Source organism: Tyto alba, unplaced genomic scaffold (genome assembly GCF_018691265.1).
Source record: "Tyto alba isolate M040663 unplaced genomic scaffold, T.alba_DEE_v4.0 Super-Scaffold_1, whole genome shotgun sequence".
Lineage (NCBI taxonomy): Eukaryota > Metazoa > Chordata > Aves > Strigiformes > Tytonidae > Tyto > Tyto alba.
Genome location: NW_024881261.1, coordinates 38,480,867 through 38,503,544, shown reverse-complemented (window position 1 = coordinate 38,503,544; position 22,678 = coordinate 38,480,867). Strand labels below are relative to the sequence as shown.

The window sequence follows — 22,678 nt, the reverse complement described above, 5'->3', positions numbered from 1 at the left end:
CCTTTTATTGCCGCGTCACGCCGCGCGCCCCGCCAATCGCCGCCCGCCCCTCCGCCGCCGTCACCGCCGCCGCCGCCAAGTCGAAAGGCTGGAAGTCGCGGCGGAAGGCGCGGGCCTGCGCCGCCTCCTCCGCCCGCTCCGCCGCGCACCGCCGCCAGTCCGCCCGCTGCGGCAGCGCCAGCAGCGCCTCGCTCGCCAGCACCTCCCTGCGAAGCACAGCCCCGCGTCACCGCCGACGTCAGCGGGGACGTCAGCGCCGCCGCGCCCCGCGGGGAGGGGAACGGGAAAGGGAATTGGGGGCGGGGCGGGGCGGGGCGGGGCGGGGGGGGTGGGCACCGACCTGCCGAACTGCAGCGGGAAGCGGCCGCGGATGCGGTGGAAGAGCTTCTCCCCCGTGTCCAGTTCCACGTAGAAGTAGGGAGTCCCCGGCTGCGCCACCTGCGGGGTTTGGGGAGGGGAGGGGGCGGAAAACAACACCGCGGGTTTGCGAGGGGGAAAAAAAAAAAACAACAAAAAAAAAAAAAAAAACAAAAAAACAAAAAAACAAAACCAAAACCAAACAGGCGTTTCCTAACCATTTCTTGAGCGGGGAAGCTCGGCTAAACAAACCGAGCGACCCAGGGGCTCAGCCTGACGCCACACGGCAGCTGCACGGGGCAGTGAGGCCACCGAGGGCTTTCCGCTGGGGTCGCCCATTCATGATGATTTTGCGGCTTAATTCCGCGGTTACCGCCGCAGGTCCGTTAACCCGGCAGTTGGGATCGTTCCCGACCTGAGCTAGGTCACCCCCTCCCACTACAGCCCATTTTTTGAGCAAGAGAGGCACCTCGAGAGACTACATCCGCGCTTCTCAGCTGAGAAATCAGCCCCTCAGCTTGTCCGCGTGGGTACCGAGAGCTGTAATGGCTTAAAAAGAGACAAGCATGCACACGTGCTATTCCTGGCTCCTGCTGCACATCAAGTCTCCCTGTGGCCGCGAAGGACAAAGAAAAAAATAAAAACCAACCACCTATGTCCCCCTACTGATTCACTTCTCTGACATTTCTTTGAAACTCCTATCCGAGGGAGCCTAAAACTACCTGATGTGCAGCGGCACTGAGAGAGGGCTGGTGTTTGGTATCAGAAGGCATGAATTCAGCAAGCCCTGCGCGTAGCTAGGATAATTTTCAGGTGAGCAATGCATCTGCTCTTCACGGGAACTTCGCGGAGAGCCAGTCTCCACATCAAGTCTGCTTGCCTCCAGCAGCTTAACCCTACCATACCAAGTGACCTCAAGGGGAAACAGCAGCCTAGACAGGACAGAGGGAAAGTAACAGGTGAAATCTCATCTCATACTTGCGTGATATCTGAGTGCTCTGGGATTTCTAACAATTCAATCTGTTGTTCCTGTGCCTGTGCAATAAAGGACTCTTTAATGTCTTCGGAAGTACAGTGGTCCAATGGGACAGGAATCACCTGGAGAGGGGGGACAACATCTCCATAAGAAGAAGAAAAGACAAAAACAAACCACTTGCAGAAAGCAATCCATCACTGGAGCTAGCATGCTCCTCAGTGCTGCTCAGCATCATCAATCAAGACAAGGTGAGCACCCATCTGTTCAGGCTTAAACTTATGAGATTTTTTTTTTTTTTCTGTAGGAGCTGAACAAAAAGCTGAAAACTCAAAGACTGAAAAAGTTCTCAGCACAGACTGCTCCTTTGTGATCTCTGTGGTAGTTTAAGGCCGCTCTGATACTGTCACAGATCTGCCCAGTACAGAAACTACCACAATAAACAAGGTTTATTTTTGACATGATTGACACAGAAGGACAAAAAAAATCTAATCAGAGGGCTGGTACTAGTAGACAATGACCAGAATTCTGCAGGTATCTTTAGATTTTCAGCCTACTTCGGTTACAGATGCGAGCACCACAGTTTGTGTGCCAGCGTGAGCTGATCAGAGTCAGAGCAAAGTTTTGCAAGTTAGCTGAAAACCTCGTGGGCTTTTCAATCAGTTCCATGCAGGGAAAAGTTTACGTCACCCACTCAACACAACCAATGCTGTGCTGCTGTAACAGGAGGAATTAAAGGACTGTGGCAGAACCAGCACACCGGTTTTATTTTTGCTCTGGCTCTATCTGTGGGTAGGACTTCTCTCCACGCTCTGGGAAGGCACAGAATACAGAGGGAAATTTGAAGATGAGCTTTCTCTTTCAGTTCATTTTCAAATACGCGCAAGTTTATATTCTCCCAGGGTGACACTAAAACCATACCTGTAACTGCAGATGCTGACTCCTATAGTTTCTTTCAAATAGGACATATCTCTTTCCCTTGCTTCTGAAAAATTCCTTTAGGGCAGACTTGTACTTGGTCACTTCTTCCACCACTTCTGAAGACAAGTCAACCACTGACTGATAGTGCCCGATAGGCAAAATCAAGACGTGATCAGGTAATAAGCCACCTTTGGCCAGAGCAAGATAGCACTAGAGTGAAACAATATGCACCAGTTACTCACTGCAAGCAACACTTACTTACCATGCTGTGGAAATTTACTCTCTTGACTGCATTGCATTCTGAGTATCCCCCAACCTAGCGATTCTGCCTCAGAAACGGGACAGTTTTCCACTCTATTTCACTTAATAAGGATTGTTTATTAGCAATTTATTAATTACTAGAGCATTCAAATTACTAGAGCATTCCATTCTCTGGCATTCAAAAGATTGTGGGGTTTTTTTTGTTCTATTGCAATAGTGCTATATTAGTGCTATAGCAATAGAACAAAAAAAACCCCACAATCTTTTGAATGCCAGAGAATGCCTTGTCTGCCAGAAAGCAGCTGTGAACTTCACCACTGTGGCTAGAATTTCTTATTATGACAATAAAATCCACTTGAAAATTGTTCACAGCTTTTAAAATAAACCCATGGACAAATCTGTCCCTGTAGCAGTGTAGATTATGCTATACAGGAACAGTAACTTTAAGCAAAGTGAATATACCAATGACTGAATTAATCTCCGAAGTGTAGACTTTAAAGCTATCTTATCTTCTGTTTAATCTATATGTAACAAAACTGGAACCAATCATCCCAGGGAGATCTGGCAAAACTCCAGACAGTGCATCCTGATGCCAAAGCAGGTCTCAGTTTACACTGAGTTCATGTTGGAAAAGTTCTGCCAGATGGCAACGTAAGCGATCCGTCGGGGCTGGCACAGCAAAAAGTGTTCTGGCACCGTCATCCAGCTCTGCTGCTGGAGCAAAACTGGGCCATGCTTCGTTTTTCAAAAGACTTTATCTATATACTTATGCCTTTCATAGGGGAGATGCAGAGAAACTGAAAACAAAACCATGAGTCAGCTCCAAATAAACTTTGTTTGGGCTTTTTTTTTTTTTTTTTAAGATTTAAAATTGGAGATTGATATTTTATATTGACTTGTCTTAGCATGATTCTGCTGTCATGTAGCAAAGAACATGCTATGCGTACTTACGTGCGTGCCAATACTAACAACCAAGTGCTTCTCAACTTCTGGACTGGCGAGGCAAAACCAGCAGGGCCCCGTGGGCTGTGCTTTATTGGGAGAGGAAAGAGAAACAAGTGTTAGTACAAAGCTTTTTTGTCAGACCAAGGAACGGAACAAGATCTGGAAGAGCTGTTATTTTCCAGACACCCTTCCCAGCTGATGAAAGTGCTGAAGATGTCAGAAGGACACAGCTCCTGGAAGCGGATTTGGTCAGAGAACTGGTGCCTCTGGCAAATTTCGGCAAGCCAGGAGGTGGTGGCAGTCACACCCTTGCTGACTGCTATTCTCATCGAGTGCTCCGATTTAGTGGAAGAGCACTAATTCCACAGATTTAGTGGTTACAGCTCACTAATAAGAAAGCACCAGCAAATTTAAACAAGCAAATCAAAATGAGCTAAAATTCCTGCATAGGTAACAGACGAAGACAGACGCCATCAAACACATTTGTCAGTTCTGGCCTATTCATCACGCTCAAAACACCTGGATTCACACCCAAATCGTGATACCTGAGCTGACTTTTAATGTAAGTTGACGGCATTGATAAGCAAGGCTTCTTCTCAGGGTCAAACACTATATTCACATCCTCTGCAGGTTGCGCGGAAGAACAGACAAGCAGCTTTGCAAATGCAATAAACCTGCACGGCTCTCCCAAGAACTGCAGGAAACCAAACGTCCAATTCTGGGGTTCAGTTCTGAGCAAAACGGTGTAACAAGGCTCTCTTCTCATGACATCAAACTTCAGGAGACTTCGGAAGTTATATGAATATGCATAATGGCACACTATGTCCTACAAAAGCGATGGGGGAAAACAAGGAAACCCACCCAGGTTCTTTCATCGAAACTGACTGCCATTACAGCCAGTTGTGCTTCTCCACTCAGGTACAGAGCAATGACACTGCGCTCGTTTCACCATGAAGTAATTGAGCCTGTAGAACCCTTATGTGCAAGGACTGTGCAAAGGGTTTGGAAATCCAATAAATAAAAATGGAACAACTTAGTCTCACATAACAAAAGCAATCAGACTTCTCTACCAGAGGCATTTTTGAAGAACGTCTTCTTACCCACTGGCAGTGGGAATAGCTTTCACAGAAACAAAAGGGGAGGCCAACACCTACATTTGCATTTGAAGCCTGAATTTCTTTATAATCGAGACCAACATTTCTAAAGATACATGCTTGCAATAACACTGTCACTGAGAAGTTGCGATCCTTAAAGATGGCATTTCAATTCCTTCAAGTCAAACAAACTCCAGTGAGATTTACAACACAGAAATACAGAGGTAACAGAAGGGCTTTCTCCCTTCCCAGTTCATTAATACTTCATGAACTTATAGCACAGAACAACTGAAGTGGTGTTTCAAGAACTCATCAGCACTGTGATCCAGTCTCTTGCAGCCCCTCTGAGTGGAAACAGGCCGCTTTGTCACACTGCCTGTTGTCACGTTCAGAGGCCAGGCTGGCTCAGCGGGTCAGTGGCATCAGCTCAGCTACAACCACCACAGATCCAACTAGCTTTTCAACTATGGTTTTGACTTTTCTTTCACCTGTTGATCGTCAGGTTTGTAAGAAACAAGGGACGCTTCATTCCTCTGAATTCCCACAGCATCTAGTATAGCGACAGAGCACGTTGGCAAGCTGACATGTGCAGCTCAAGAGCTTGAGAAAAATGAAGAGTGAGATGGTCCAGTGCCTCAAGGGAAGAGCTCAGGAAAAAAGCATCTGCATACTTACGGGGTTTTCTGGCTTGCTTAGGTTGGAAGTTTCCTCTCTCTTTCCCATCTGAGGGACGTTTCTTTCCCTGATGCTTGTTCAAATCAAAGAAAAACTGACAAGCTGGTTCTTCCTGTTTAGAAAATGAGATCGAAGCCCGTTACAACTGCATCACAGAGAGTCACAGTACATACATGAATTTGCTTTTTCCTGAAGAGGTGCATAACCACCTTTGAAAAGCATCAGCACCCTGGAACAGAATTAACTGAGCTCTCCCACTACCGCAGCAGACTTTGCCTGCCTGGATATGCAGCCTCAGCCAGGGAAGAATTTCTGGGAGAGCTGCCCCACATTGCTACATTCTCTTATTTAGCCTTATGTTCAGCATTCAGAATTGCTTGGTTTTATGGATTGTTCAAATCTTTTTCACTTGACAGCTGGTGCCAAAAGAGCATCTTTATTTCTTAGAGATGATAACATCTCAGCAGACTCATACAGAGGCTGAAATCCATTGACTACATTGTCATGGATGGCAAAATGCCATTAGAAGGCTTTAATGCTGCAGAGGAAAGCACTTGGGAAGAGGACAGCAAAGAGCAGGACTGTTCATGTCAGCTTAGCTTGGCTCCCACACAGGAGCACAACTGCAGTCTAAAATCCAAGCCATGCTGGAAGAACTGGCAGGTACCGTGGAAGCATTTTTCCCAGTAAACTTCACAAGCTTTTATGCTTGTCTTCATTTGGGTACTGAAGCTCCAAAGTACAAGAATTTTTGCTTCCATCAAGTTATTGACTGTTTGGTCTATTTAAAGCCTTAACGCCAGGGGTTAACATGCAACAGCAGATCTCAGCTGGGAGGTTGTCACAGCCGAAGGGATCGGGAGGTGTCCGTCGCCCTTGTGCTCACCCACGCTGCCAGCAGGAGGGAGCCAACCCTGCTCTGTGTGCATACTCCAGCGAGGAAGGCTGGGGAGCAGTGCTGGTGCTTCCTCCTTTACACACTGTTCCAGCAAAGCCCAAGTCAAGCCTAACTTCAGGCTCAATATTTCCCCCCCACACCAATGATTTCCTGATTTGGTTTCTCTACATTACCTTATAATATATAGGCACAGCTATTCACGCCTGCATTAGTTGAGTATCCCACAATACTTAGAGCGTAAAACATGCTCTGCACCAGGAAATAATCTGAGTGTCTACACCAATGAACACAATCCAATTGTCTGATGATCAAATTACAAAGTTAGCAATTTCAGATCTTCTGACACCAACAGCTGAGTGTTCAGGTCCCAGGAAGGAACCCTTCTGCCCTCAGGTGGCAAAACAATCGATGTTTAAAGGAGCACGGAGTTGGTAATCTAGGACACTTGGGAAAAAAATCAGCCCTGTATCCAACATCTAGCTCACAAGCATCGAGGAAAACAGTGGAAATGCAACGTCAAAAAAAAGCAGCACCAGAGTAGCCCGCAGTCTAAGGGAGAAAACTGGGGGCCAACTGCAAAGGACCAATTTGTAGTCTACAAGCTTAGAAATAAGACGACCATGTGTGCTGAGGCGCCCATAGGGAACAGTCCTGACAAGCAAGCAGATCTAACTACAGCATCACCATGCAGACCTGCAGGGAGAATATGAGAATGGTCCAAGTTGGAAGGGACTTTAAAGGTCATCTAGTCCAACCCCCCTTGAATAAGCAGGGACATCTTCAATTAGATCAGGTTGCTCAGAGCCCTGTCCAACATGGCCTTGAACACCTCCTCTGGGCAACCTGTGCCAGTGTTTCACCACTATCATCACAATCAATATACCCTCTTCTAGTTGAAAACCATTATCCCTTGTCCTATTGCAAGAGGCCCTACCAAAAAGTCTGTCCCCATACTTCTTGTAAGGCCCCCTTAAGTACTGAAAGGCTGCAATAAGGTGTCCCCAGAGCCTTCTCTTCTCCAGGCTGAACACCCACAACTCTATCAGCCTTTCCTCATAGGGGGGAGGTGCTCCAGCCCTCTGATCATTTTTGTGGCCTCCTCTGGACCCACTCCAACAGGTCCATGTCTTTCCTGTGCTGAGGACTCCTGAGGTAGACACAGCACTGCAGGTGGGGTCTCACCAGAGCAGAGCAGAGGGGCAGAATTACTTCCCTTGACCTGCTGGCCACACTTCTTGTGATGTGGCCCAGGATACGGGTGGCTCAAGAAGGGGCAAACTGTAACAATCTCCCATGTGCCGCATCTATACAACTTGGTTGATGCAAAGGGCTTACGCAGAATCCTGAAGTGTTTTGGACAGAAAAAATCCGAGGTTAAAGCCAAACACTGTTCTAAGCTCCCTGTAAACCCATAGAGTGAAACCAGAGTGCACGGGTGGAGGAGAACGCAGCAGTACCTCTGCAGAGAGGGGTGCTTTGGTCTTCTGTGCCTCCTTCCGCAGTTTTCGGTACGGATTTTCAGTGACGTCCTGTGGCTGTTTCACTAGCTCTGCAGTGTCCATCAGGCTCATTGGCGTAATGCTGAAGGCGTAGAGATACTAGAACAAAACCAGACAGTTCAAATGCAAGAAGCTTTTGACATGACTGCAACTCTGAAGAGGTCGGCTGTGAGCTAAACCACCCTGAAATGGTAACACACAACTTAGCACTGCAAGAACTCAGCAAATCAGTGTTTAAGCTAGAGGCAGGACATGAGAAACACACTCCCTGTGCCAGTCTCCCACCCAGTGCAACCAAGAGTTTGTGGAGTGCTGTCAAGTGGCTCACCCCTTTCACTTTAAGGAAAGATCTTTTCAAAAAGCAGCAGCATATCCTACTTGAAAAAGAAACAATCTTGATCCTTTCCTGTTTCCAGGCCTTCTTCCTGTCCAAATCTCCTGGGCCTTTTTTTGTTACCAGGCCTGGTTCCTATGACTTCTTAACTACTACCAACCTGTCCTTCTATACCAGTATTCTGTAACTTTCTTAAGGGGAGAAGAGAAACAGGTTAAAAGAAAAAACAAACAAACAAACAAAACAAAACAAAACCCCCAGCCCTTTCCCATCCCAGAAGTTAGATTATTTTCAGTGATTTGTAAGGGGTCCTTTGGAATTTCACGTCCTTCCTAAAGCAGGCCACGTGAAGAGAAAATATATCAAGCAGCTGGGGAAGAGGAAGGAATGGCAGCTTTCCAACCACCTTCCTCTGCAGGTGTCTTCACAGCTACATGCCATTTGATCAGGTAGAGAACAACGCTGCTTCAGAACAAATCTTGCAGCCCTTGTATTTCTGACATAATGGGTAAATGGTATCTATTACTCAGGTGAGTCAGATCCCTCCACTTCAGTCAAGCTTTTAAGTGATCAACGCTGTCCTCTAGCTTCCCAAAGCTGGGCTTACTGCCCTTGTACTTGAAAAAAGAAGAAAGATTCAAGAGTGTCAGTACCTTTTTCTTGCTTGTATTGCCAACATCAGCAAGTGCAATAAACCTGCTCACATGCTGTGGGGTCTCCTGCAGCACTGTATGATTTCTGTAAGGAAGCAAAACATGACTGTACTGGCATATACAATATAGAAAAGGACACGGAAAAACACATTTCCTCCACAAAGCTACTCAGACAGCACATCAGCCACATAGTCTTTGGTCGAGAACAAGGTGGCTTGAGGACAGACAGACTCATGAGATCTAACAGCAAACAGCTGCACAGACCAAAATGACATCGCATTGCAGTCCAAATACAGAGATGAGAGGACAAGTCACTAGTCTGAAAATAGCTACCTTTACAGTGTTTCTGGTGGAAAGGGTAATAATCTTACCCAACACAAACACAACAGCCTTGGGTTTGTTTGTAGGTTGTTCTGACACCTACCTTATGTCACTAGTCACATTTTATATACAAAGCTATGACTGAAGACAGCAGTTATCTTCACCACACAAGAGTTTTTCCACGATACATTTTCAGAGATACACCCCTGAATTAGGCTGAACACTGTTTAAATGTGACTATGGGCAACTATCTTGGCATGCGACCCACAGCAATGGACTTGGGCAAGTACTGTCAGCAATGGCACAGTTTTCAAGGCAGCAGGAATTAGGGTAATCAGATGCATCTGAGAAACAATCTTGACTCTGTGTTGGGGCTGGATGACTTCATGAAATTATTTTAAAGTTATCCTCCTGTATTTTTTAAAAATTGAACTCTTATTAGAAAAAAAAAAATCAGATTTCACACGGTCTTACAAACCTGTAAGGAAGTCTTTCATAATAAGCCTTCTCCAGCGCAGCAAAGTGGTACCTTGGTTTGAGACTTGCAGCTAGATCAGATACTAGCTTGGAGCCACATTTCTTGGTATCTATTTCTCCCTACAAAATACAAACCAAATTTTATTTAAAAAAGCCTGTCAGAAAAAAGAAACGGTTTTATACAGAACTGCATGCTGGAAACGTAGGGACTGCCTACAGTTGCCATTCCCTGGAGGTAGGGAAAAATAAAAGTCAAAAGGGCTTGATTATTCCACCCTGTGTAATCAGGGTTTGCATCCACTCATTTCATCAATCCAAGTTTGTCATATTTTCCTTCTCTTGGTCTTGTGAAGCCAAGGCAGCACAGGGTAAGTTTGGCAACACCAACAGGCATCAAAATCATTAAAATGAGTTTCGACCACATGCCCAGAGTGCCAAAGCTTTAGTGCGTGAGTCAAGCAAATAGGAAAGCTCTGCGGTTTCCTTAGGAAGCAAAATTTTATCCCACTCCTACCTGAGAAGTCAGAGCAAACCAAAACACAACCAAAGAGAGGACTTTGAACCATTTCCTCGGGTGAAGGCTCTTGTGCTGTCTTTTCCCCATTAGCCTTAGACTGAGAAGTGAAGTAGGGAAGGAGAAGGGCAGGGGAAGAGAGACGTGCAGAAACAGCCTACGTCTGTTACCTTGTTGTCTTTGGTAAAAGCACAGGGAACGTGACTCTGACCTGGCAGGCATCTACCACAGCCCTTCACTGCGGCAGCAGGACAGGCACTAACCCACCCTCAAGAAAACAGTTTTTTTTCCCTGTGCTCCCTCCTGCTGCCCTCGCAGCGGGGAGCCCAGCCGCCTCTGCACTGAGGGCAGGCTGCTCCCCCCACCTCCACCGAACACAGCCAGAGCTACGAAGCATTTCAGGAAAAGGCAACCCACGGTTCTCATCCATGCAATTTAGCTCCTCACACCACTTTTGCTGAGAGAGAAACTTCAGGTGACAAAGAGAACTAATGGCTTAATCCTCAAACTTCCTGCTTTATTTGAGTGATGGAGTTTCGGGGTCTCGGCACACATGGGAATTTCCAAGACTATCACCTGAGGATTTCAGTAATAAAAGTACACACTCCAACACTATTAATATACTCCTCTGTTAATCCAAGTGAGTGCATCCTCAGAAAATCCATGCTGAGGGAAGGCAAGTGTAGAATGATACACTGAACTACTACAGAGAATCCCCGTGGAAATTTCAAGACCCGAGTTTTCTTTTTAAGCCAAAATACCCCTACAGCTTGTTTCTCTCCAACTCCCTAGGCTAGTGGGGCTGGGGTTCTTTGGGGGGAGATGAGGGAGGGTTCTTCATGCTTTTAGGCTGAGGATTGTATCTCTCTTTGGATGTCGAAAGAAACCGAGAGGAAGCAAAAAGCGTACTTTTGTCACGGTATGTGGCCTCGCTCTCCAGGAAGGTTTCAGATCACCTGACCTGACGACTGGAAAATTAACAACAGAAAACTGGATGCAAACGAAACAACATCTTCAAGATCCATACAGAGAAAGAACCAGACCATTTAGTACAGCTGACTGATACTTAAGGAAATAAACACTAAAACACATAAAAAGTTTTGAACAGGGGAGAAAGAACAAGTAAACGTCAAGTGATACTGAAGATGCTTAGGGCACAGCATTCCACATCAGAGACTAGCAGCATGGTTCCACAGCGACTGTAACCAGCTGAATACAGAGCAACATCTGTGATCAGATGAAAGCTCTTGACTCCGATTTTTCAGGTAGGGACAGACAAAGCACCCTGAAGTTTCATAAATCCCCCTCCCCATTGGTCCTTCTTCTCTGAAGAACCAGAACACCCGCTGTCCATTTTTCACTCCCAGCCTTCTCAAGTGCTCCGAGATGGCCCAAATCAGCCCAGCAAGTAGAAAGGCAATCCTTCGTTAAATGCATCCAGAAACCCATTCCACCAGGAAACAGAACACTTACCGCACTGTTGGCAAAAGTCCCCACATCTCTGGGCCAGGGGGACGTCAGCAATATATCCACACCTTTGAAGTTTGGGGTTGATAACAAAGATGCTTTTAATTCTGCCACGTCCTTCGTGCTAAAACTGTAGGCAGGAGCTGGCTCATCGTGGGACTCGGTACCACTCAGGTATGCGATCTGCAGTCCAGAAGTACCACTGTAAAGACCTCGACGGCCTGCATTAATACACAGGCACACACTGGAGATGTGGACATTGCCTCACAGAGGACCAAATTCAGCAGTCCTGCCTTACTTCTACTGAAACGCTCCTTACAGACAGCTCCTTTTCTGTGCCCATGAACTGTGGGAAGGACGAGTTCTAGCGCAGTGGCTCACACCCAACCCTGCCTACTGTGCAGCAGCTGTTCAGACAACCCCCAGGCTTCTCACTGCTATCCTGCCTTCCAAAAATCAATCTGTATCAAAAGCTCGGTGTGAAGGCTGAGTAAAAAAGGACAGCTGTAAGTGCCTTTACTTGGGTTTTATTTTTTTTTGGTCAGGTGACATTCTAGAAAGAAACTAGTTTTTCCTTTTAGCTTTGCTACAGCTTCATTACCTTTAAAGATGACACTTTATACCTCTGCTACTCCATTACAGCCTCAGAGCGTATCAAAATCATACTCCGAGTAGGAAACCTTCCCCATACAAAGACGGGCGTGCTATGGGAATAAGATATTCTCAAAGAATAGGTTCCTTCAACCACTATTCCTTCTGGTTAACGAGTTCAGTGTTAGAAGATAAGAAAAAAAAAAAAAAAAAAGCAGGGTTCTTTTTCACATTTTACATAGCAGATTGTATCAGCCTTTCAACACAGAGCTCAACTCCAGTCTGAGCCCCAGAATAAGAAATGCCACCTTAAAATTTCCAGAAAAAGGAAGGGCTTCGAAGTGGGAAGATGGGAAAACATTTAATGAAAGCACCACTGGGCAAATTCACATCCCTTATGACAAACCACCTGCAGCCTTACCTAAGTAAGTGATGTTCTCAGCTAATTCACAGCCACTGACGTCTGGAAAATAGCGCATGGTCTCCTGGTCATTAGCACCAAGCAGGTAGGTTGGAATTGGAGCTGAGGAAGAAAACCACATGCACCCAGTCTGCTTTAACTCAAGTACATTAGCACAAGTTCAGCCCACACTTACTAGGAATCGCAGCAGGTCAGGCCCATTCCCTCAAACCCCAAAGCTACTTTGCAGTGTGCCAAGGAGCAGTAAGCACAGAACAAGAAGCCTTTCTTCAAAATAAGTCCCCAGGCCTGCCCTTTCCACAGACACATATAGCACCAGCAGAAAATAACCTCTGCTTTAACTACAACTCGCTCCACTGCCTACATCAGAAGATTAGCTGTGAAATGATCCATAGCCCTAAAACATGGGTCTTCCCTAGGGCAGTGCTAAGTAAATACCAGAGCACAGGGACACCTGGTTATTCAGTTTAAGCTGATCTAAATTTGTATGGCTATTGAAAAACTGGAAACTATTGATGTTTTGGGGGAAAAGCTCAAGTTCTTCAGCTCTTTGATTTACTTGGTACAAGAACTTGCTGCATGACTTTACCTAGAACTGGTGGATATAACAAAAAAAAAAAAAAAAAAAGCAATGGGAAGTACCAGTTTTAATTTCTCCATAGCTAAGTGATGAATAAAAATTTATTTCTCCAAATAGCGTACGTCAAATCTTTTCCAGCTATTAAAAGTTAGAAAAAGCAACAACCAATGTGAGAGACACCTCCTGTAGATTTTCTGCCAGACCAGTGAACCAAAAAGCTGGTCAGCAGGTCCTAAGTTTTTCACTCAATAAAAACCAGTGATATTTTCCTATTTAAGAAGTGAGAGCAGCAGCTATACAGCAGCTATACAACAGCTACAGCTGTTGTTAGACTGATGCTTGAAGTTTCAGCTCCCACCTTCAGAAGATGCAGGAGATTGCTTTCAATTGCAGAGCAGAGTTTGAAAACTATGAATGGCTCAAAACCAAAATGCAGCCACACAAATCTTGTTTGTATCTCTGTGTATATAGGTGAGGTTATAAGCTATAGATTTTTTTCAACAGTTCAAACAGTAAAGACAATTCAAGTGAGGATGAGCAAAAATACATCGGTCTAGGGAAGACTTTGCTGTTAATGCCCACTCTTCTCCCTGCATGTGCAGGAGAGCTTCCTCGGAGAGTGAAGTTTAAACCAGTAATAATTCTCCTTATATTCTCATAGCGACAGGAACACAAGGCAACACACCTCGCCACGGTTAAGTCCTCAGCCAGAAGCAGCAAGCGGGACAATCTTTGTCCAGACAGCTCCCAAAGACACACAAAACATAACTGGGGAGTGACACAGCAGCAGAGAGGAACTGGAAAGCAAGATTCCCAGCTCCTTTCTAGCTTGCCTCATGCCAGGAGAAAGAGCCAGAGTAGCACTGAAGGGGAAAGAGGAACAATGCAAATGCTCGTGAGGTAGCATCTCCCTTACAAGAGGGGTGTGGAAAGCAGCAGAGAAGTCCACACATCCATGGCTGAGAGAAAACCTTCAGCACAAGGACTGCGGGGACCAAGGAGGAATGGTCCTTTGGAAAGCCTTGTGACCTCCACGGCTGAAGAACAGAGACATTCAGTCTACCAGCGCCTTTGCTTTCCCTTTTCTCCTCAGGACTCAATGCAGGGAGGGATAGAACAGCACTGCTCCACACGGTGGAGATATCAGTGGTAAAAGGGTGAAGGTGGGCATAAACAGGGAATGACTGGGAGTTGCTGTGAGGGAAGCACCAGGAATGGCAGAAGAAGGGCAACATGCTGGCAGGCGTGCTGGGATCCCACAGCCTGATGACCAAAGCACCATAAAGCTACATCCAGCTTCTCAGGCCACCTGGGATGAGAAAACAAGGAGCACTCCACAGGGCAGCCAGCAGGCTGTAAGAAGGTGATGGTAGGAAGAGAAGTGGAGCCGTTTGACGTCCAGGCAAGGAGAGAGAAGACCCTGACACCAGTTAGCAGCATCCCGTGTCTCTCCTATGACTGCAAACAGCGCTAGCCAGATGATCCAGGCACAGGCCTTGGTGCCCAAATCATGGGCCGGCCACTTGGACATTTGCATCTTTGTGCTCCCGAGTCCCAGAGTGTGCCAGAAATGAGTTTTGTTTTAAAACAAGCCCACCTTTTCCCCCTGTCTGGAGTTTTCCTACTTGAATTTAACTGCTTTAACATCACACCGCATAACTGCAACTTCTGAAGTCAAATGCACACTGCAATGAGACAGCGAAGCGGGTAGTGAAATAGTGCAAGCACTAGCATCCAGAGCGACAACACCTTCCTTACCTTTCTTGGCCCCTGTGAGATATTCTGCCCATTCTGTCTCCGAGGTGGAGCCAAAAAAATTCCCAACGCACAAAAGCATCTAAAACCAGCAGATAAAGAAGTGAGAATTGCCGTTTGACCAAAGACGCGATTTTTACACGGCTATGCTGTGGTGCCACAACCCTGTGGCGTGCACCATGCACTTCAACCGAATTTCGTTTGGTAAAGAGGCGCCTTTATGTTTCCGTGCAGCAAGTAGGGAAGGCACTATAGCAACGCTCACAGCAGGTCCCCAGCACTCTCTGCCCACAGATCACAGCTCCTCCCAACACTGGTGCTGGACGAGGAGGGCAGCGGGGGGGGGGGACACAAAGCCCCCTCCACTGACCCCTTCATACACCCAGCAGAAATTGGAGGGGGGGGGGGGGTGTCACAGAGGGACAGGTGACAGCAACACCCGCCCGAGCACCCCCAGCGCGTCACCTCCACGCAGAACCCACGCGGGAACCCCTCACTGTGTCACCCCAGCCCACGCTCCTTGACCTGAGCCCTCCCAAGGGCCCTCCCAAGCCCCGGGACGGCTCCGCGAACCCCACGCGGCACATCCCCCCCCACACACACACACACACTCCGTCCCCCCCAACCCCCCCAGCTCTCCCGGTGCCTTACGTCGAAGGGGCCGCTCTTGCCCTGGATGCTCCGGACCCGCCCGAAGAGCGTCTCCAGCCGCCCCTCCACGTCGCCACACGCCAGCCTGAGGGACAAGGCCGTCAGCGACCGACACCCCCCCCGCTCCCCGCCCTCCCCGGCCCCGCCGCGCCTCAGCGGGTCCCGTCCCCCCCGGCCCGGCCCGGCCGCACTCACACACGCAGCGGCGCGGCCGCCATCGCGCAGCTCCTCCACCCGGAGCGGCGGCGGCGCTGCACCACCCAGCACTTCCGGGTGCGCCGCCCGAAGCGGCCCCCCGCCGCCGCCGCTTCCGCCCAAAGCCGGGCAGCCCCGCCAGCCCGGGCGAGGGGATTTTGCCGCCCCGCCCTGGAAACCGTCTGCGTGGATCCACTGAGGGGAAATGGCGCTTCCCCCAGCCTGTCGTCTGCAGCGAGGTCGCTGCCGGGCTCCCTTCCCCCAGTTGGCGGGTGGTGCAGAACTGGGAGGAGTGGTGGAGACACCGGGGAGGCTGCCAAGAGGATGGGGCTGAGAGGGAGCCCTGAGAAGTCCAACCAAGGGGAGCGCGAAGTCCTTCCCTCTGTGGAAGCGTTTTCCAGTGTTGGGGCTGCCCTGTTGGAAAGCAGCTCTGCACAGAAGGGGACAGGAAGGACTGACCACAAAGCTGGCACGATATGAGCTGATAGGAGAAAGAAGAGGTTTCACCTTTACGGAGAATTTTTTTACAGTGGGAATAGTCAGTCGCTGGAACAACCTCCCCATCGCTGGAGGGTTTCGTGGTGGAACTGGACGGGGCAGGAGATGGTCTCGTCCAGGCTCCCATTCCCACGAGCGGTTGGACCAGATGATTTTTGGAGGTCCCTTCTGACCTGGGCTCCTCTGCGACCTGAGTCCATGAGCCAGGGGAGCAGGTTGACCCCTGCCAAAAGCCAAACACCCACACAGCCACTCACTCCCCTCTTCCTCAGGGTGGGTGGAAAACGGGAGGTGGCGGGGTGGCTCGTGGGTGGGGATGAAGACGGTTTACTAGACGAAGGGAAAAGCTGTGTGCGCAAGCAATGCAAAATAAGGAGTTTATTCACCACTTCCCAGTGGCGGGCTGGTGTTAAGCCACTTTCTGGGAAGTGGGGCCTCAGTACACGCAGTGTTTCCCCTGGGACAACCAATCCCATCACCACAAATGTGTGTATGTCCCGTCCTCCTCCTCCTCCTCTTTAGCTGCTGCTGAGGCAGGCTGGCTCTGACTGCCCGCTGGATGCTCTGAGGGGAGGCAGGAAGGTCCACAGACCCACGCAGACGTCCACCCAGACACACGGAGACGTGCACGCTCGTACAGACGGACACACAGACGGGACACTGGCACAGACAGCCGCAGGCACACACACGCACGCACGCGTAGGGCACTGGCACGGGTCGTCGCACAGCCTGCCACAGCCCAGGCGCTGCTGTCACCATCACCCACCAGCACTGACAGCCACGTCCCCTCCTTTGCTGGGGCTGGTCACTTGTGCAGGCACACACACGACGCTCAGGGCTCACAGACACACACGCATTTGGGGAGCCCCTGGACACAGACACTATTTTTGAGGGCTGTGTGTGTGCCGGGGGTGCGTGGGTCTCTGCATGTGCGTGTAAGGGGTTTGTAGGTCTTATTGTAAAAGTGGGAGGGGGTGGGTGGGGGGTGCATAAGAATGTTGGTGTGGGTGTGTTCAGGCTGAACGGGTGTGCAAGGGGCACGTGCGTCTCTCTGTGTGAGTGCAGAGTTTATGGGATTCTGGCATGTCTGTGTGTGGGAGAGGGACACGTGGAGATGTGTGCGTGGAGTGCACGGATCTGTGTTTGTGTCTCTGAGTGTGTGAAGGGTGTGTGTCTATTGTCCGAGAGCAAACAGCGAGGACCATTTTGATCGGTGTGACAGCAAGTGTGTGGCACACACATACCTGCCCTCGCTCACTCCCCTGCCAGCAGAAGACACTGCATCCCTGCATTCCGCATCATATCCTTTGCTGACCGCTGCCACCAGACCGAGTTCTGAAACCACACCACTCCCAAAGGGAGGCCAGAGGAAGACCTGTCAAAAATGGAAGCAAATGTCTCTCCGGAGTATTGCCTTGCAAAGCTAATCTTCTGCTTCTTTGCCAGCCAAAACAGGAGGTCCACAGCTTCACCAAGCACATCCCAATTCTGTAGCCACGTAGCCTCTCAGAGCCCCCGTGTTTTGTTTCAGCTCTATCAGACAGGCCCAACTGTCCGATGTCTTCTGCACCTGCAGTGCCGTGGCCAGGGCAGCACATCCCTGCTCAACCCACTGGCCAACCCTACTTCCAGCGCTCCCGAGATGAAGCAGCCCCCGGGGAACTGCAGCCTGTGACTCCCCCCTGCGCACGTGAGGCATTGCTCACTCTCCTGCCTCTTTGGAGGTTCTCAGTGGCCCTGGGGGAAGGTGGGACACGCAGACTCCATGGCAAGGAGAAGAGGCCATTGCACAACACGGAGGCGCCTGGGCAGAAGGTGCTGAGCCAGAGCATGGCAGGGGCTGCTCCTCTGCACAGGGACACTGGTGGAGCAGCCGTGGGGATGGGACAGTGCCCTGGGGTGCCATCCCAGTGGGACATGGAGGCCAGGCCGCTCAGGGACACAACTGCCTTGGGGCTGCCACATCTCCCTGTTGGCGTGACCAGGCTGCGGGCTGGCATCGCCTCACTTTGCTGGGCCCCACTGTGAGGCTCTGGGCTCTGACCCTGCTGGGATCCCTGCCCCATGACCGTGTGCTCCAGGGTCTCTCTGTCACCACAGAGGGGAAGGGTCAGGTCACAACCTGGCTTTGGGAAGTGGCTTCTCCTGCTGACCTACAAGCAGTTGGGTGGCAGAGCAGAGCTGGGGCAGTGCCAGGAGCTGGGCGCTGCAACCTCCTGGGAAAGGTGGAGGGGTGGAGTAAATGTGAGCTCTTTGGGGCACCAAATCACGGTCCCAGTATGCATGTGGGACTGTGTTCCCTTCCGTTCCCACAAGATCAGTGTTCCTGTATGTGCTGGGTCTGCCTGGGGTTGAGCTAATTCTCTTCACAACAGCCCATATGGTGCTGTGTTTTGGATTTGTGACCAAAAGAGTGTTTTGGTACCCAGCAAGTAGGCTGGAGTGGGCAAGAGGTTGGAAGGGGAGACATCCGGGACAGCTGACCCCAACTGACCAAAAGGATATTCCATAACCTATGACGTTGTGCCCAGCAATAAAACTGCAAAGTGGTGGTGGGGACCGTTGCTCAGGGACTGGCTGGGCATCGGTCTGTTTGTGGGAGGTGATGCATGATTGCCTTTGCATCACTTCATTTGCTTTTTTGGAGCTGTTGTTTTTTCTTCTTCCTCTTTCCTTTGCTTATTAAACTGCCTTCATTTCAAACAAGTTTTCTTGCTTTTGCTCTTCCTATTCTCGGGAGGGTGTGGGAGGAACTGAGTGAGCAGCTAGATTGGCTTTAACCGGTCACTCCTTCCATCTCTTCCAGTACCTTTCCAGACCACCTTCTGCATTACCTTTTTGAGGCTTGTAGTCTTCCAAAGTCTTGATTATTAGCCTTGAGATTTTTCTGCCAACACCTTGTCATCAGGTGAGTCCTCCTGCCAAAACAACTCACTTGGATTTGTCAGATGTGCTGCTTTAAAGCCCAGATCCTGTGCATCCTCAGAGGCCTTTCCCCCCACCCACTCTCCACACCTTAGACCTCCCTTCTGGCCAGAGCCTCCTTCCCCACAGTGTAATCTCTTGAGTAATCAAACATCTGCCACCCCTCCTCACAACACTACAGGCCTCAGTTTTCTAATAAACCTTACAGGTACTTTCTTCACCATCATATGCTTCTGTAGTAGATGGTCTTCCTCACCCTCTCAGTTCCATCCATCCCTGTGAGACGTGCCTGGATCCTGATCAGCTTCACTCATAGATGCTACTCCTTTCTGACTGAAGCCTTCAGAGACATCGCGGCAGCCAGGCACTGCACTCTTCTTACTAACCGAGTCTTGCCAGCTCTCACTGTACCAAGTTCTTCCTTCAGTTTTCAGAATTGCTCAGCTTGTTTCTTTATCCGTGTTATTACACCTTAGTGCTCATATCTAATTAGGAACCACTTCTAAATTATTTTGTGCATGTTTGACATTGCAGTTTTTCTCCCGCTGAAGCTTATAAAGCACTGACAAGATCAAACCTCAGCCACTGCAGAGCAGAGTTGGGTTTCTTCTCCCGCTGGATGATATGGAGAGATATTTTGTTCCCATTTTGCATCACTTTTGAGAGAGGGAACATGACAAGTAAGTTGATAATCTCAAAGATCCCCTCCATGATTTAGCACAGCCTACACCAGCAGACTCCTGCCTTCTTGGATCATCAAATTGTTTAACTCCTCTTTCTCTGATGATTTTCTGCCTTTCTTTAGTCTTGACTTCTCAGTATTGCTCAGCTGTAGCTCCAGACTGGGACACCCCAGACAAGCCCTCGGTGTGATACTCCCCGAGTCAAACAATCCCCTTTTAGAGTGAGACTTGAAATGCAGCTGATTGAGAAGGTTATTGCACAAGCAACACACTTTTAGGAAACTAGTAATTCCTCAATCATAAACACACCACCACTGTTCGTAGCATCACTTTGCCAGGATATCACTGCAAGTAATACTGTGTTCCAAGTCCAGCGTGTAGGATTAGCTCTGATACATGTCAAGTTACCACAAAGAAATCTCATAAATCACCCACACCATTAACCTGTCATCCTATTGCACTTAATATCAAGGTATAAGCCAGTTCCTCCCTTCAGGTTCATCCCCTCCCAAGTTCAACCTTCCATACCACGTCTTTTGGACACAGGCCTGGTGGAGTCTGGTGAGGTGACCAAGAGGTCTCTCCCTCCAGTGCCCCAGACCACCTGGGTGCACAGGTCAACCTCACCGCTGCCCATGGGCATCTTCCCTTTCTGCGTGATGTTTCCACACACGCTGCCTTTCAGTGCTTGTGCTGTCTCTGGCTAGTGCGTGTTTTTCCCGGGCGAAGCGAGCACAGAGCTGCAGTTTGGTTAGTGCACTGAAGTCGCTGCAAAGGGAGAGTGCTGCCCAGCCGCCAGCCTCTGTGCTAGCCCCTTCCGTGTGATGTTCACTTACATGAGGTGTTCGAAGGCTTGTGGTGGCTCTGGCTACTGCGTGTTCCTGGTGGACCCTGATTCCCACCTCCTGGGGATAGAGAAGGTAGCCAATTAGAAATCCCAGTTGCCAGTAGTGGATAATTAACAGCAAAACTGTGCTTTCAGATCAAATCACCGAGGTTTCTGTTGTGGCCATGGTTCAGTTTATCTTATGTTTCAATTCTTACTGTAAGAGCCTGTACTGTTGAAATCAGACAGAAACAGCAGGACGATGTAGGTATACGTGCTTGTCATGTTTCCAGGCTACAAAACTGTCTTGTGGAGTGAAGTGTCATGGAAAAGTGTGTCATGAACAACTTACAGGCGCCTGGTGTGAAACGGTAGCTAAGAAGAGAAGTAATTAATGGAGGCAGAGGATTATCACATGGCATGTTACTCCTGTGTGAAGTGCAGATTGCTGTTTGGAATAGAGCCTGTATTTAAGTGGGTCAACACTCTCAGATGGATTTTCACAATTTTGCAAGCACACAAGGACGGGAGTGAGGAGCAAAGCCAGTGTGAAGGTAGGGCTCAGTTTATTCAGGAAAAAATATGTAGGTGATTTGACCACTGTTGAAGGTAGGAGGGAAAAAATGAGATATTACCAGTAAAGATTTTCTAATTTGATGGGAAAAAGGAGCAACAATGATGTCAATCTAAATTAGTTCAGAACAGACCTTTTTTTTTTTTTTTTTTAACTTGGTGTGGGTTATTAACCTTACCTGCAGTTATAAGGCCATACAGTTATAGTGCTGGAATATAATCTAGTTTAATCTAGGCATTCTCCATGCTGCATACTAACAGCAGCCATAATTAACTATCATATTTCCTCAGATCATTACTGCGTGCCGCTTGCGACTGTAGACATATTTTCTTTCACTAATAAAAACCTCCCACGTTTTTGTTGTTCAGACAGATCACAGTTACTGAATTTTGTATAGTATCTGTTTGCATTTGCCATGTTCTTTTTAAACATGGAAGATGAAATCAAAGTTTCATCTTCTTATTCCTTAAAAGATCTTTTTGAGATTCTTAGGCTTTTATTAATAAAAGTGATGCGTGAATTTGCTTCTGTCTTTATCCCAAACCTCATCTTTCTTCTTTTTTCTGCTTCTATTAATATACTAGTAAATCTTCTGGGTCCCTCTGCAATATTTCCAATAAGAGAAATCAGGCCTTCTTTGCGTTTCCTGCCACTGGAACCATTTTACTCTGTATTACTTTTTCCCCAATCACTTCAGATCTAATTGAAAAGTCTCTTTCTTCCCTTGTCTCCTAACTTCTGCTATTGCTCTCTGTATCTGTGTTTTCTTTAGGTGTGAAGTTTTGTGGAGAAAAAATATATATAAAAATGTGCTATGTACAGTTGAGCACAGGGATCGGTGGAGAAGGATGTATCAGTGTTTTCTGTTCCTGTGCCAATACTGCTCTCCCTGTGAGGGAGCTGGGGAGGCTTTGTGTTTCTGCTTTGACGATCTTTCTCATATTTTTAATAGCTGATGCCAACTTCAGTTTCTCCATGTAATGATGACTCTGGACATCACTGAGTGAGAGCACCTTGATTGTCAACAAAATGCCACTGATGGGTCTTAAAGAAAATGCAAGTCATACCATTTCCAGACTGGCAACCTGGCCTCCTTTTTTTTTTTTTTTTTTTTTTTACAGAAGTAGTTTTGGTGGTGCTCGGTCAGTCCCAGCTGTATGCATTGTGCATTGTTGCATGAATGACATCAGGCAATATTTTTTCCTTTACACAGCTGCTTGCCATCTGTTGCTGAGTGAAAAGCGAACAAGTTTTAAATGGGACCTGAATGCTGGGGCTGCTGAATTCATTTCAGCAGTGCTTCAGACTGAAGCACGAGAATTGTATTTGTGTAATTACAAGTTGTTCTGACAACCTGTCCTTTGCAGCTGCCAGAGTTGAACTGCTCATGGTTACTTGAAAAAATGATTACCTGAAAAATGATTTGAATGCAGTCATGCTGTCAGGGCGTTCCATTAAATGCTGATGTCCTCTCAGGCTAAACATCACATTCACCATGTGTCCAGCATGACTCAGAGCATGTTTTAAGGTGAAGTAATTTCTTGATGTAAGACCTTCCTCCTTGACCTGTAATGCTGAAGTCAGACTACC

The 22,678-nt window shown here is 48.1% G+C and overlaps 1 protein-coding gene and 1 non-coding gene across 2 annotated transcripts; both read right to left on the bottom strand.

The window, feature by feature from the left end:
• Positions 1-4: 4 nt before the first annotated feature.
• On the bottom strand, positions 5-15,678 carry CWF19L1 (CWF19 like cell cycle control factor 1). The gene is made up of 14 exons (XM_042792587.1): positions 15,583-15,678; positions 15,388-15,472; positions 14,740-14,818; positions 12,402-12,503; positions 11,396-11,610; positions 9,410-9,528; positions 8,611-8,695; positions 7,582-7,722; positions 5,227-5,338; positions 3,464-3,543; positions 2,252-2,461; positions 1,336-1,455; positions 341-438; positions 5-206 (listed from the first exon to the last, which is right to left on the bottom strand). The coding sequence occupies exons 1-14, from the start codon at positions 15,603-15,605 to the stop codon at positions 5-7; spliced, it is 1,671 nt and encodes a 556-aa protein (XP_042648521.1). The 5' UTR covers positions 15,606-15,678.
• Positions 1,630-1,771, bottom strand: LOC116960102. Its single transcript, XR_004406195.1, has one exon. It is a non-coding gene; the product is annotated as a small nucleolar RNA SNORA12 (small nucleolar RNA).
• Positions 15,679-22,678: the final 7,000 nt, after the last annotated feature.